Below are 15113 nucleotides of genomic sequence, written 5' to 3'. Positions count from 1 at the left end.
GGGAAGCGGCATATCAAGAAACGCTTGATTTGTCTTGATGCTGTTATTTGAAGCTGACCATGTTCAAACACCTACCTGACTTTGATATAGATTTTTAAGAAGATATATATCATATATATTCAAATCCTTCAGCTGGAAACTAAATGTGTATATTTGTGTGCAGAAGAATTTGTCATTCACACCTGAGGCTTGGAATAAATGCCACTGAAACTCTTTAAGATACATTGTTTATATAAACTCTAATAAAGCAAGACAAAAATACATTAATACAAACTTTCCCAATGATATATAACAACCAGTCAAACTGTATACATCCTTCTGAGTCTGAAATATTTACACAAGCTTACATTCAAAAAGTTTGCTCTGTAGTTAGGTAAAGCAAATACTGTGTAGCTCAGCTGTGTTTATCTTAAAACTGATATCTTAAAATATTAACACATTATATCCATTGTAAAATGACCTCAAACATAACTATTTCCTGTCTTTTTGGACAGGATTTTTCTTCTGAACAGTAGTAAAACGATCACACCACACTGGCAAAAATGTGAAGCTGTAAACAGAGGAAATAGCTTTTCTCATACAAATCCAAACAGTGTATATATAACCTAAGTAGTACTCTACTTAACAATTTCTCATCACTTGTCAAACTCCAAAACAAAACTAAGAGAGTTTATACACGCGCACACACACACACACACACACACAATGCTACTAAAATGCTGCTGCATGCTGGTCGGTGAGTTTGTTCCAGCGGTGTCAGAGCACCTGCTGCGTCTCACAGCCCAGGACCTCCAGACGCAGGGCGATGTCATTGATCCAGCCCCGCGGGTGGATGCGGAGGTAGCGGCCGAACAGGGGTGGGTCGAACACCGTGACGGCCTCCTCGTCCGAGTCGTTGTTTCCCGTGAAGATCTGAGGGGAGGAGCAGGGGGTTGAGTAGATGAAGAATTGTAATGAACCGACACTGGAGGCCACAAGTATTAGAGTTCAACAGATGTGGATTTTGGAAGGCAAGATACTGAGGGCTGATTATTTGCCCAGAGGTTTTATTAGTTTTGGGGATTTTCAAGCTTCATGCCAGTGTTCAGTACACTGTGTGCCACTAAAACATAAAAACACAAGTTAATAGGATTCTTTTGGTGGGCTGTCAGCTCCACAATAGAGTGACTCATCCATAGTGAGGCAAACTGGGAGACAGATGAACCATTCTGTGTTAATGATTAAGGAAGGAATAAGTGAAATGAGTAAAGAAAATGTTGGTCATTGCACTTTTCATGTAGCAGGAATTCTGACCATATTAGCTAAGGAATGCTCACATATCCAACGTGTCTACCTGTTCTCTCTGGGAGTTCTTCTCTAACACGCTGCTCCAGGAGTGTCCATCATGACTGATGGTGACCGAGAATTCCGTCACCATCATCTGGGTCAACAGCAATCGAGCTCCTTGGGTTATGACCCCCGTGATGCGTTTGATGTTCCCCAAGTCAACCTGCAGCCACTCGTGGGGATTGTTGTTCTGGAGGGAAGGGGACAGAGGAAACAAATTTTATATCAGAAAGTTAAATATTATAATAAAAGAACAAAGACAGAACAAAAGGTCTACAAAGAGTCTTCACTATATCTAAACTCACTAAATCATTTACACCTCATTCACGAGTGCTGAAGTCTCTTACAGTTTTATCAAGTTGAAATCCTAAATGATAAAAACTAAATATATATATTCATTTGTTTTTTTCCAATTCACTGATTTGCTATTCATTGCAGAAACTCCTGGGCCAACCACAGCATCGTGTGTGATATTATGTGTAGAAGGATGTTATAAAATAATATGACCAAGAAAAACAAAAGTCAAGTGCATTCATTAAATAAAATCAAGGGAATCTTATGAAACAGATAAATATCAGCTTCTGAACAAAGAAAAAAAAACAGATGTAGAGAGCCAAAGGGAACATCACACCACTTCCCCTCCCACATTAAAACTAGGAAACTTATAAATTAATGTTTCTGGCAGTGCATCTTTTTGGCATGATGTGATGTGGCAAAACCAGATGACCTGTTGGTGTGGGCATTTTTTTCCATTCTGATTCTTGCATCCATCAGTCATGAAAAACGTTATTTTTCAACTGATAAGGAGAGGGTTGCTTGGCTACAGTAAAAGCAACAAACAGTCCCCAGTGTGAGGAAAGCCAGCCAGCACAAATTTCCTATTTATAATCTTAAAAGCCTGTCAAAAAGTCAAACCTCTCATATTTATATAAACAAGGAAACATAAATCAAGGCTGTCCCATTATAATCTGTATCCTGGAGCACATTTACAAAAAGTGCTTTGTTCCTGTTCAGACTAATGTTAAGAACAGTGACAAAACTGACTGCAGCTACTGCTAAAGTATAAATGCTCCTAAACCTCCAAGTTATGTTAAAAAAAAAAAAAGATCATATAAAACCATCTGTTCAGACCTTTACAGCCTTTTTAGGACATTATTCTGGATAATAGTTAGCCCAAAGTGTTTGACCCCTGTCCATGAATTGTAAGTGCTTCATACTGTTTGCCGTGTGACTTTTAATAACAGCTCAACAGTTTGACAGAAGGACAAATCACACCTCGAAAGTTCAGTGCTGCGAAGTGTGAAAATGATAAGCTTGAGTCGAGAAGAGAGGAGGAACTGTAGGGCAAAACAATATAAGGATAGAAGGAGAGTTGCAGTTAGGACTTTGAAGGAATTTAACACATTAAGTGTATTTCATCATAATTAGTGTATGAGTTTTTCAGTTGAAACATACGTTTTGTGAGGTCACAGTGACCTTGACCTTTGACTTTTGACCACCAAAATCTGTTCAGTTCATCCTTGAGCCCAAGTGAATGTTTTTACCAACTCTAGTACAAACTTTATTAGCTACACCTAATAAAGTTGTACCTCATGAACTGTCCTTTATTAGGCAAGATCATGGATGTGCAGCCGACAAATCTGCAGCAACTGAGCAACACATCAATTCAATATGGACCAAAATCCCAGAGGATGTTTTCAGCACCTTGTTGAATTTATGCCACGAAGAATTAACGCAGTTCCAAAAGCGGCAGAGTACCTAACAAAGTGACCTGTAAGTGTACATGTGTTTGTGAATGGATGTGTATATGTGTGTATGTTCACCATTGGCCTCCAGGCGTTGGTCCCGCCTTCCTGATGGAGCCGGGCGAGACTGGGGCGCCAGGTACGAAACAGAGATGATTGAAATGACGAGGCATCGAAGCTGCTGTCAGGAATCTGCCGCTGCCCCTTCTGGAGACCAAGAGGGAGCGAGCAGCCTGGTCACACACACACACACACACACACACACACACACACACACAGATATAATACTCTTTCTCAGCACTTTCATACAGTAAAATTAACACAACAATAAATTCTGTTGCTGTCTGGTACAACTCACTGTTGAGATCGCAGCCTAGCAGCTCCAGTCTGAGAGCAGGCTTATGCATGAAGTTTAGCGGCTGAATCCTGACGTAGCGAGCCACAAATGGTGGATAAAAGCTGTTGTCTCTCACCTTGGAACTGTCAAAGTTGCCTCGGAATATCTAAAACAGAGCCACACAAACAGTTTAGATCAGACTTGAAGGTCTAATAGCTTCACAAGTCATAGTCACATAGATGTAATTAAAATACAGAACTACTTGTAAGGTCATAAAGGGTCATTTGTGGATAGGATATGTATCATGTAGCCTCAAGTAGTTTTGCAACAGTTTCGCTTTTTACTTCTTGTGAATTTTGATGATCAGTGGTCACATGGTCTGTTTATCTGGAGACTGTATGTTCCATAACTGCCTGTATCCGAAGCTCAGCTTTTGCAATGCTGAGGAGCTCATTTCCTGAGGAATCAACATTTTATTATAGACAAATATTGACTCTAATCTGTCTGTGGTATCACAGCAGAGGACATACATTGTTCTGTCTGGTGCTGTTTCCCCTGTAAGTGGTCCAGGTGTCTTGGTCCAGACTGTAGGAGACGGTGAAGATTGTGATGTAGTGGTCCTTCAGCTTTGACCTGACTCCCTGCGTCTTCACACCATGCAGCAGAGTGGGCCTCTGGAGGTCAACCTAACAACACACACATCACATGACATTACATTTCACTGTGTTATCTGTTTAACATGGGAAGGTTGAATTGCTTAATTCTTGCATTGGATACACTGTAGCAGAAACAAGAACAGGAGAAAGGCTGTGTGTCTAACCTGTATCCATGAATTCTTGCCTCTGCCCATCCAGGCATTGATATAACCTGACTGCTCCAGCCTCGCCAGCCTGGGCTCCCAGTTATCTGAACACACATATGTAAACATATTTATAATCCAACAATGCGCAATTGTCCAGGGTTTCAGATTTTGTAAAGCTGCCTGCGGTAATTTCATTTTCAGTGCACTGTAATAATAATAATAATAATATTAAGGATCTTATTGGTGTCTTTACTTTGTTAAATGAAAGTTAGAAAACAACAACAACAGTATCTTACCTATATGATCTGATGCTGTGATCTGGGAATCCTCAATTCTTCCTGATTTCATCCCCAGAGGCAGGACACATCCTGCATGTCAGTATGAGAAAATTTCAGCTCAATAATATGTTTCAAATTTCCAAGAATGCATAAGTATGAAAATTCCCTAAAACCATCTCTGTGAACCTGATACATCAGAACAGTACTGAACTACACAATCCTGTAAATGATGACATGTGTGACTGTAATGTCCAGGTTTACTTCAGATATTTGGGCTAGCAAAGTAAGAAATCCTTGCCATAATATTTTCCGGTGTGGAAAATGTGGGAAAAGCCACTAATATAACTCATATGTTATGATGAAACTCTTCAAAATGCAGCAGCAGTGACGATGTAATTTAATACAACTGTGAACGATAAAGTTCCTGTTGTTCAAAAATCTTTTTCATTTCTTAATCAAGACCAAATGTCCATAGCCCCACCAGCAGCTCTGTGAGGCCGATACACTCATTACTCACCAGAAAACAAAATAATGAATGGACAAAAAATGAGAACACTTTTGCTAGTAACCGATCAAATTACTCATACTTGCAAATATGCACTTGTGCATGTTGTTGGCATTGCTGATCTCAGATTTTCAGTACAGCTGAAGCTGAAGCAATTTAGTCATTGGTGTTGGAAAAGTCGAAATTTTGACTTATTAGTGGCCTTGCAATTAAAGTCAAGGAATCATCAAAATCACTGTGATTCATCCTCTGGAGACCATGAGATGTCTCCAGAATTCAAGTTAATCCTTTCAGTTGTTGGTAAGATTTTTTTTTTTAATTTTGGACCGAAGTGTTAGACAGAACAATCTGGCACTTCTAGAACCAAAAAATAAATCCAATTCCAGTAAATAAACCATCATTATTGACTCGATTACCTAATACATTATAGTTCCAAATACCGTCTAAACAATATTTTTCACACATATGTGACACATGTACCTACGTGGATTATACACCAGTAGTTTAGCCCTCATGCCAGCGAGCTGGTAGTCTCCTATGGTGCACTCCACCAGCCATGTGCCAACTGTGGGGGGTCTCATCTCCACTGTGCCAAACACTCCTGAAGGGTGGATGATTAGATGGGTGACAGAGAGCAATGAAAAACGTTTTTATAAAAACATAATCAGAAAAACTCTAAGTATTTGTTTAGTTATGTGTTTATTTACCAGGGAAGAGGTTGTAGACCCCCATACGGTGTTCTTGTTCAGTGTGAATGGTGAAAGGCAAACCATGGAAGTGCACAGCGTGGTACTCTCCGTCACTTCCCACATTCATCAGGTGCCACCTCACTTGCTGGTGCTGGGCGACCAACAGACCAGGAAGTGTCTCTGCCACATAACCATTTATCGCTGAACAGAAAACAGGTAGGTATTATTTATGAGAAAAAGTGTAGGTTAATTAAAACATGATGCCAGCAATCAACCGTATTATCTCCACCTGCAAACTTATTGCTGATGTGGTACCAAGGATCCTCAGTGTTGGCCTGGCAGGGTGGGGCACAGTGCTGACTCAGGTTCTCTTCCATGTACCAGCTTTTGGTTTCATCAAAGGTGTGGAAGAGCAGAGAAAACTCCTGGACTTCTGGCTGATGATTCCGCAGGATGCCAGACTTACAGATCACCAGTGGACCGATCAGACCTGAGTGAAGGTCCTTCTCCTGAATATGGAAGGAAATATGTATTAAAATAACACAGCCACATGCAGGCATTCACAGAACACATGTACTGTACAGATACACAGGTATTTGCTGCATATCCATTAAAACATGAAGGCTACAAGTGAAGACCCATACAAACCTTGTCCACAGTGGAGTAGTAAGCCCCAGTCTTGCAGTCAAATTCAGTTTCGGTTGGTCCTTGTTTTGCGGTTATTCTCCAGTTGTAGGTCCGTGCCTCCCCAGGAGCCACAGGCTCTCCTGGGGTCCCAGGAGGAGCAGAGTAGGCATGGGTCTGGGCTATGCCAGCCCCCTGGCTGCCGTCATAGACTCCCTGAAGGTGAAAGGAGTAAGGCCTGGACGCCTTGTTTTTAAATACCACCTTGATTAAGGGAGAAGATACCAAATACCAATGAAAAGTGGGGAATTTTTCACAGAAGAGAAGAAGGTAAAGTAAATTAAAGATTGTCAAAGTGTAAGTAGCTACTGAGACAGCGAAAACCACGATTTGTTTATCATTGTATTCTGCTAAGACCACAGTATCACTCACAGTGACAAAATCATTAATCTCAGCTCTGATGAAAGGTCCCATGATTCCCAGGTGTTCTTGAAGCTCTCCTCTGCCAGTGGGATTTAGAAAGGTTTCATCACTGTAGCCTCTAAACACCACCTTCTTATACTCTGGCAGGAACTTCCTCATCCCTCGACGCATCTCTCTAAAGGGACGAGTCAAGTCAATACCACTGTTTTAACAATGATTATGTCTCAGCTCTACAACTTTCATCAATCTCTGTAGCCTGATTATGCACTAAAATTAGCATGCTAACACCCCTACATGCTAACATGCATATTTACAATGGAATGTAAACATGTCAGTGTTTAGCAAGCTGTGCACGCTTTTATTGTGCTAACATGACAACATCTTGCCCTTTTCTATTTTTGCTGCTGCAACAATGTAAATTTCCCTGCTGTAAGACTAATAAAGGATTATCTTATCTTATATCAAGATGGAAAAAGTGAAGAAATTGAAGATTCTTACATTTAGCATGTTAGCATGACAAGAAAATACACTTATTTTGATTTTTTGCTGAGCCACAATGTTTATCTTAAAACCACGATGTTGTTACATTTAATCTTGTACAGATTAAACAAGTGAGAGGTGTTGATAGACATTTTTAATTAAAAAGCTTTGGATAGTGCCAAGCTAGATGTTTCCACTTGCTCCAAGTCTTCATGCTAAGCTAAGCTAATTATCTCCTGACTCTGGCTTCATGCTGTATTTACCACACAGACATGAAAATGTTATTGATCTTCTCATCTCACTCTTAACAAATAACTCTATTTCCCAAAATGTCCAACCATCTTAACTAACTTCCTTCCTTTCCAAGTCTTGAACAAAAACCTGGATGACACATTATTCTTGCCTGGGTCTGATGAGCTGATGTGGTTTCCTGATGCCGTAGTCCCAGGTGATCTCCTCTGCAGCAATGTAGTAAATGGGATGTCTGATCCCTCCTCCGGAGCGTGGGTTCACATACTCTGTGGCAAATATGTCTGATGTGTCATTCCCCTATGAAAAAAATGATTACATTATTGTAAGTGAAGGGGAAGAGTTTGGATTTGTGGCACTTGATATCTGGAATATGGAAGTATTCCAGTACTTAAGCAATGTACACAAGACAAACACAGAAAATGGTACCTGATCGCTGTAGTCATCGTACTCTAGAGACATATCAATCTGTGATTTGCTGTAGTTATTAGCAGTGTAGTTGTGTTCCAGTAGCAGATCCACTGTAAGTCGCTCAGGTTCAGACTGAATGTGGTTTTGCGGTGCAAGGTTCTCATCCATTTCTTCTAAACTGCTTGGTTTCACAGTTGAGACCTTCTCCCTCAGCAGCGCGTCACTGTTCGGTAAGATCTCGTTTCTATCTTCAGTCTCCTCCTTTGTCCCATTCTTGTCACTTGGCATTTCACTCCTCTCCTCAGACTTTACCTCAGCACCAGTATCAGTCCTGTTTTCAGCAGCCTCGCTGCCAATCTCTACCCCAGGTCCTTCGTCTTCCGGGGCTCCAGAGCTGATGTCTCCATCTGTCCAGTTTCCCTCTGCCTGTCTTCTCTGTCTGCCACCTCTCTTTTCTCCACGTTCAGTCCCATTCTCAGTCACTGTCCACTCCCCCTCTCTCGCTATTTCCTCCAAGATATCCTGTGGGACTCCTTCATCAGACACCTCATTTGGTTCTTCTCCTCTTGGTGATGTTACTTTGACTCTCTTCAGCTGACATATTGACTGTCCTTCAGCAGTGACATTTTGCCCTGAAGAATTTCCTGACTGAGTATTGTTATTAGCGAGGGGTTTCTTGCACACCTTCACCAAAATTGTGTCGTTTTGGGGTCTGATGCCCCTCGGTTGTAGATTGATCTTATCGATGAAGTCAGAGATATCCTCGTTTTCTTCATCTCGATCAACTAGCGGGAGGTCTCCATTGTCACAAGGGATTACGGTGTAGAGGATGCTCATCCCCCGGCTCTTGAGGCTGCCATCAAAGGCACTGATCTCCCACTCACCTGAGATAGGAGACAGATGAGCGTTAATATGACTTCACCTCAAAAACTACACCTGTTGTTTTTTCATGTAAGCCCAACCACTGTCCATGTGAAAGAAACTTTCACTTCAGTGCCTTTGCCGAAAAATTGTTGTGTTTTTTGGTGCAGTTACCACCACCTGTAGATCAGTGGAATAGTGCGAAACCATTGGCAAGAATATGTATACTGTCACCAGAGTGCACATGGATATGCACTAAATGGGGAACCACTCATAAAAACATTACTCGATGATGTTTCTGGTGGTCAAAAACTACACAGGGTACCTTTAATTTGTCACAGTAGTCCCACGTTCGCATTACCAAAACTTCAATCTGTGACCTTACCCGTCAGCTCAGTCTCCATGGGAACGATCATGCCGGTCATGGGGAAGAGGGTGAGGACAGACTGGTAGAGGCCTTGGTGCTGAAACAGGTTCCCCGTAAAGTAAATGGAGAGGAAGTCGCTCTGGGTACCCACGCTGGCCACGTGCCAGAAAGTGACATCAGTCTGACACATCACAAACTGACGCCCACTGAACATGATACCATTCACACCTGGAGGACAAGGAGGCAAATTCAGAGTCGTATTGATGTGTCACTGATGTGTCACTAATGTGTTTAAGAGTGCTTGTTTTTTCACTGATAACCATTATGAGGATGTAAGTAAAGAAATTTAACTCTAAAGTGAACTGACTGTAGATGACATTGGAGTTGTAGAATTCCGGGTCTGTGGTGTTAGGGGAACTCATGCTGGACTTCTGCAGGTTTTCATTGAAGTACCAACTTCTGTTCTCATCAAACACAGCAAATATCAAGCGCCAATCTTTATCTGGTCCCACCTGCATGCAACAATAGATTCAGTGAAAGAGGCACAAGAAAGAAAACCACATTAGCAGAGGCAACATTGATGCTTGTGTCTTTTAGAATTTCAACTCTTGTTCTCTGTACAAGTGCAGTGCTGATCCTTAAATGTTCTTCTCACCAGGCGTCCTCTGAGGTCGATGGCTTCATACTTGCAAATGAGCAGGGTGCCCACCAGCCCCGACGCCAAGTCCCTCTCTGGAGAGATGGTGCTTTGATACAGCTGGGTCAGACACTGGGGGTCTCCCTCCAGGGGCCCATCATCTGTTGTTAGCATCCAAATGTAATGAAATGTCCCGTTGGGGGGAACACCCATGGAACGTAAGTCCTTCTCTGCATCTGTTTAATAAGATGAGATCAGATCAAATATTGATATTAATATTACATTAAAACATATGAAATGAAAATATTTTTGATGACTTATTTTGTACACTGGGGTATATCATATTAATCCAGTTAAATGTGATTTGAAGTGGCTTGACTGTTAGCTCATGGGTTTTAGCAGCCAGTGGAGCAATATCATTGGTTACATAAGTGTGTATTTGGACACCAGTTGGCAAAAACTTTGTTTACATGTACAAAAGATGGTGATAACTTTTCCCCCGTCCTCTGCTTTGGGGTGGTGTTTTTTGAGGCCAACGATCCATATCGCTGCGGCTCTCCAGAGACTCCTTTTTGTTAAGCCACACCTGCTTCTTAGCAATCCAATCAAATCCCTGAACAATTTGAAAATTCCTCTTGAAATGAATCTCCCTCTCATAATCCAATTCACTTGGAAATACGTTGCATTAAAGAAGCTTTAGAAATAATTAGAAATACATTGGTTTTGGCTGCTGGTTTGTGTGCGTGTTTAGGCTTACCGTTTGTGGTTTTCTGCAGTGGAAATATCTTGGTAAGGCCATTGGGGTAGATATTGAAAGGGCGACTGGCCAGGTTTTTGAAAGTGATCTGGAGACACAGTTTAAACCAATGGAAGATCAACAGACGGTCATACAAAGAGCATGTGCTTTCTCTAGTGCTAGGTAAGTATATTTCTTTTTTGTACAATCATTACAATGTCCTTTGTTTAGCTCAGATTTCTCATGCACAAAAGACAAAATCCCATATTTTCTGTCTACAAACATTTGAGTCACTCACATGGAAATGATCATTGACTTTCCCTTTCAGAAGTGGACCAAGCAACGTGTTGTCAGGGTTTTTCCTCTGAGTGAAGGATGCATCAGTGTATTCTACATACACCACCTTTTTATACTTGTAACCCAGGTGATGGGGAGATGTGGGCAAATATCTGGACTGCAACTTTCTGATGTGGCCAAGAAAAAAAAAGACAATTACAAACAATCAGTTTCTTTAAAATCAGCACAGTGACTCATTAACTGACTTTCCTCTTCCCTCCCCTCCTCCCTCTTTTCTACCTGTCCGTGGGTTTGAGATGGGGAGCGTAGTTCCAGGTGACCTCTTCAGCGGCAATATAATGCTGCCAGGTTGCGAACTGCTGTCCTCTGCTGGCTCTCGCTTGCACTTGTGGTCTCTTAGGCTCAAAGCTTATGGTGTTGAACAGCATGTCACCATCTTCATAGCTGTAGTCGTCAACATCTCCCCCGTAGTCCTTGTGTTTGACGTTACGGAGATCAGGTCCAGGTTGAGTTTCGCATTTCTCCACCGTGAACAATGCATTCATACCATCTGGGTGGAGCAGTAGAGCACCGTAACAGTCGGAGTTATAACTCAGATTGAAGTGATATATATATATATATATATATATATATATATTTTCTATCAGGGTAACAGATGTTCGTCCTTACCATGGCGGTGAGCATGTATCTGACAGCTGATGAGAAAGCGGCCTGTTGTAGTGGGTTTCATCTCTGCAGTGATGAAGGTCATAGGTGTCACCTCCAGGGTGACCTTACGATGAGTCAGCACCTGAGAAAAGCAAAACTTAAATTTAGTCCATAACTTTCTTATTTTAAATTGGTTAGCTATGACTGACTTTTATGTGATGACTTCAACTACCTGCAGAGTGTGATCCTGAAACTTAATGGAGTGAATTTCTGGAGCTGTGCCCACTCCAATCATATGCCAAAACACATGGTTACGGCCTTGACACATTTTCAAATCTACAAACACACACACACACACACACACACACACACACACACACACAGAGAAAATGAGGCCAAATTCCTGTACAGATCACATACAACACATCCACTGATACACTGAGCGGCGGTGTTAGCGACACTTAACATTACAACACGACTTCATGGAACAACCTCTGCGTCTGCAGCCAGCCTGGTTCATTACCGGGTAATGTAGAGTTGACATATCCATTGATGGTGTGGTATTCCTTCCTGCCTTGGCTACGCTTGAACCTCTCTCTGCTCATCCTCTCTCCAACCTCTCCATACCAGCTCTTGGTCTCGTCAAACACTGCAAACAGTAGGACGAACGCTTGGTCTCTCCTTAGGCCTTCCTTTGAGAAGGCACCTGGGAAAACATGCACACACAATGCAGGCATAAGACATAATGAGAGGTCGAAAGAGTAGAAAAAAAGCCAGTTTGTAACACAGGCTTTCTGATAGCATCTGTAGTCTTTGGAAAGCTCCTTCCAGAACCACACAGGAAATTATACAACTCATTTCACAGGCTGAATAGAAACTCTCTGTGACAAGCAAACTGAACTGAAAAGACCATTACTGACTTGATTTGCAGATGAGCAGGGCACCGATGAGTCCCGAGTTGATGTCTCGGACCGTGTCCACCTGGGATGAGTAGGAGTAAGTGAGGCAATCAGGGTCGCTGGTGGTGGGGCCGTCTTTCGGGCTGATGTCCCACACGTACTCATAGTATCCTCCCGGAGAGACAGCGTCATCCTCCTTCTCCTGACCTGCTGTGGAGTCATCATATCCAGCTCCTGGAAGGAAAAGACACATCATGACTCCTGTGACTCCTCTGTATTCATTCAGCAGTGGAGGTGGATGAAAGTAGGAAAACTGCTGTCATTGTGAGATAAACTGATGAATTAAATGGAGGCGATTTGGTCTTATTGTCTTTGGGGAAAAAGAAGTACAGCTCTTGTAATTTTGAAGAGATACAACACTGAAAGACGAAACAATCCCTAATAAAATCTTCTTGTAAAAAAGCAGGAAACATAGTGAATATGTAAACAAATCATGAAATCAATCAATCAATCAGAGGCGTGACATCACACTGGAAAAAATAAGAGAGTTTTTATTTGGGGAAGTTTAAAATTAGTTATGAAATTCACATCAGGAATAAAGTAAGACCACAGTGTATACAGCAGTAAAAACCACATCCCGGGGAATCTCTGACTCACAATAATGTGTAACAATGACTTAAAGTGGACATGTGCGCACACACACACACGGGTCCGCAGACACACCCACAGGCGACAACCTTTTCCTCAGCCTTTAATATTACAAGTAAATGCGATCAGATCATTCTTCATGATTCCTGGACGTGACAGAAGCAGCTTTTCAGATTATGATAAACTCTGTTACAAGAATCAAACCTGTGGCAGGAAGACTTGAGCTGTTTACAGGAACTGACTGCTCTGGATCCACAGCAGCATTAGGACATATGCCAGCGTCTGCTGTGAAGGGGATTAACCCTCAAAATAGCTTCTCAGATCAGTGATATTCAATCATGTTGAGGATTATAATCCAAAGGTGCCTAAAATGAGATATTTTACCCACTCTAGCAACTAGATTTCTGCATGTGTTTTATGCTGTGAAGACTTGACTGTTTGGCTCTAACGTGCTGCTCAAAATCTGCACACACAAGATAATGATGACCGTTGCCCTCTACAGTTTCTAAAGAATGAGGAGGGAACACTTTCTGGGTAAGTAACCCCCTTTTTTTCTTTAAGATTCTTGTACCGTAACTCATGACTATTATCAATTAGTTTGTTTCTGGCAGTAACTTGATTAAGTTAACATGAACATCCATTCATCTTCCAATGAATAGCTTTGTAAAACCACGAGTCTGCATATCTGACTAAAATTTCTCCTTGATCTACGTCACAGTGGTGCTGGAACATCAAACAGACTTTTTCCATTTTCTCATCCACACTGTGACATGGGCTTCACATTAAATACTGGTTGTGAGTCAAAAAGCTGAGTCAACGTTTTGCTCATTACTTGACCAAGAAGAACAGAATGCTCTTGACTAATGTACAGCTTGTGATGTGGTGCATGAAACAAAGTCTATGAGTCCCCTTACCTTCAGACTGTTTCCAGTAGGTGATCCCCACGGGGCTGATACTGTACGGCTGAGAGGCCAGGTTTTTGAAGTGGACCACCACCCTGTCGCCAGCCTGAGCGACGATCACCGGGCCTTGAATACCTGAAACCAGCAGACACAACTTTGTTGAACAGTTTTGTTATTTGGGATAAAAACTCAAGTGTCAACAATCAGTTTCCCAAATCACAGTCTTACATGTAAAAATAGACATTTCTAGGGAATTAAAAGATCTGGTCTTTTGTTTCTTCCTTATTCAGAGTAATATTATCCTGTAAGAAAAATGATGCAAGATGAGTGTGACTTATAGTGATGAACATCATCTAAGGAGGCCTACCTGTCCATGCTGGCCTTGGCTTGGGGAGAGTGTATGTGGAATCTGTATACTCTCTGTAAACTGCCTTGATGAATTTTTGAGGAATATCTCCAAATCTCCTCCTGAAAAACAAAATACAGGCTGTCACACCACATCCAATCAAATAATAATCAATTAACCAATTTCTAATTAATGACCTTGTATTGAAAGCAAACTTAATAACTTTATCTAACAGCAGCCCATTAGATTTAAAAACTTAAAAAACTTAAAAAAACTTAGGTTTAAATGCCTTTACAAACACAGACAGTTCGCAGTGTGCTGCCCACAAAGGGTGAGTTGCCTTAGTTAAACAAAGAAATATTCACCTTTGGTCGGACGGTGGGTCAACATCGTCCAGGTAGACATAGTCCCAGCCGATCTCTACAGCTGCTATATAATACTCTCTTACATTATCAGACCGCTGCGCTTCTCCGGCGGAGGAGTGGAGCAGCGGCAGCAGGAGCAGCAGAAGTGTCGGTCTCATTGCGGTGTGAGCGTGTGTGTGAATGCGCACCTGTCGGCTCCACAGCGTCCCGGGTCAAACACTGTCCCGGCTCTGGCGCTCCTCCTGTGCGCTGAAATATTTAAAGGGAAAGGGGGTGGGTGGATGACAAGTAACAGGGAGACTGAAGTTGAACGGTGGGGGCGCGTGTGTGGGTGAGATTGCACGAGCTGCTTCCGTGATAAGATCAGATGAGACTTTAATTGTCCCGGGAGAGAAAGTTGTTCTGGACAAACCAAGCTGCTGGACACTGCGCCAATAAACACAGTCATCACATTAACTACACGAGTATAATACCAACAAAGATGCGATATAATATACATATAAATACACACACTGCCACTCTACAGTGGGCTACCACT

The 15113-nt window shown here is 41.9% G+C and overlaps 1 protein-coding gene across 1 annotated transcript; it reads right to left on the bottom strand.

The window, feature by feature from the left end:
- Positions 1-211: 211 nt before the first annotated feature.
- Positions 212-14841, bottom strand: f8 (coagulation factor VIII, procoagulant component). The gene is made up of 27 exons (XM_018699365.2): positions 14576-14841; positions 14232-14332; positions 13877-13999; positions 12336-12548; positions 11939-12121; positions 11648-11751; positions 11437-11557; positions 11047-11317; positions 10769-10934; positions 10492-10579; positions 9753-9970; positions 9465-9609; positions 9116-9325; positions 7888-8753; positions 7613-7758; positions 6739-6904; positions 6331-6570; positions 5972-6191; positions 5701-5883; positions 5478-5594; positions 4507-4578; positions 4229-4314; positions 3939-4094; positions 3430-3574; positions 3150-3304; positions 1334-1516; positions 212-912 (listed from the first exon to the last, which is right to left on the bottom strand). Exons 1-27 carry the CDS (start codon positions 14731-14733, stop codon positions 757-759), a joined length of 4992 nt encoding a protein of 1663 aa, XP_018554881.1. The 5' UTR covers positions 14734-14841; the 3' UTR covers positions 212-756.
- Between the last annotated feature and the right edge of the window lie 272 nt (positions 14842-15113).

Source organism: Lates calcarifer, linkage group LG8, assembly GCF_001640805.2.
Source record: "Lates calcarifer isolate ASB-BC8 linkage group LG8, TLL_Latcal_v3, whole genome shotgun sequence".
NCBI lineage: Eukaryota > Metazoa > Chordata > Actinopteri > Centropomidae > Lates > Lates calcarifer.
This window is presented reverse-complemented; position numbering and strand designations above follow the sequence as displayed.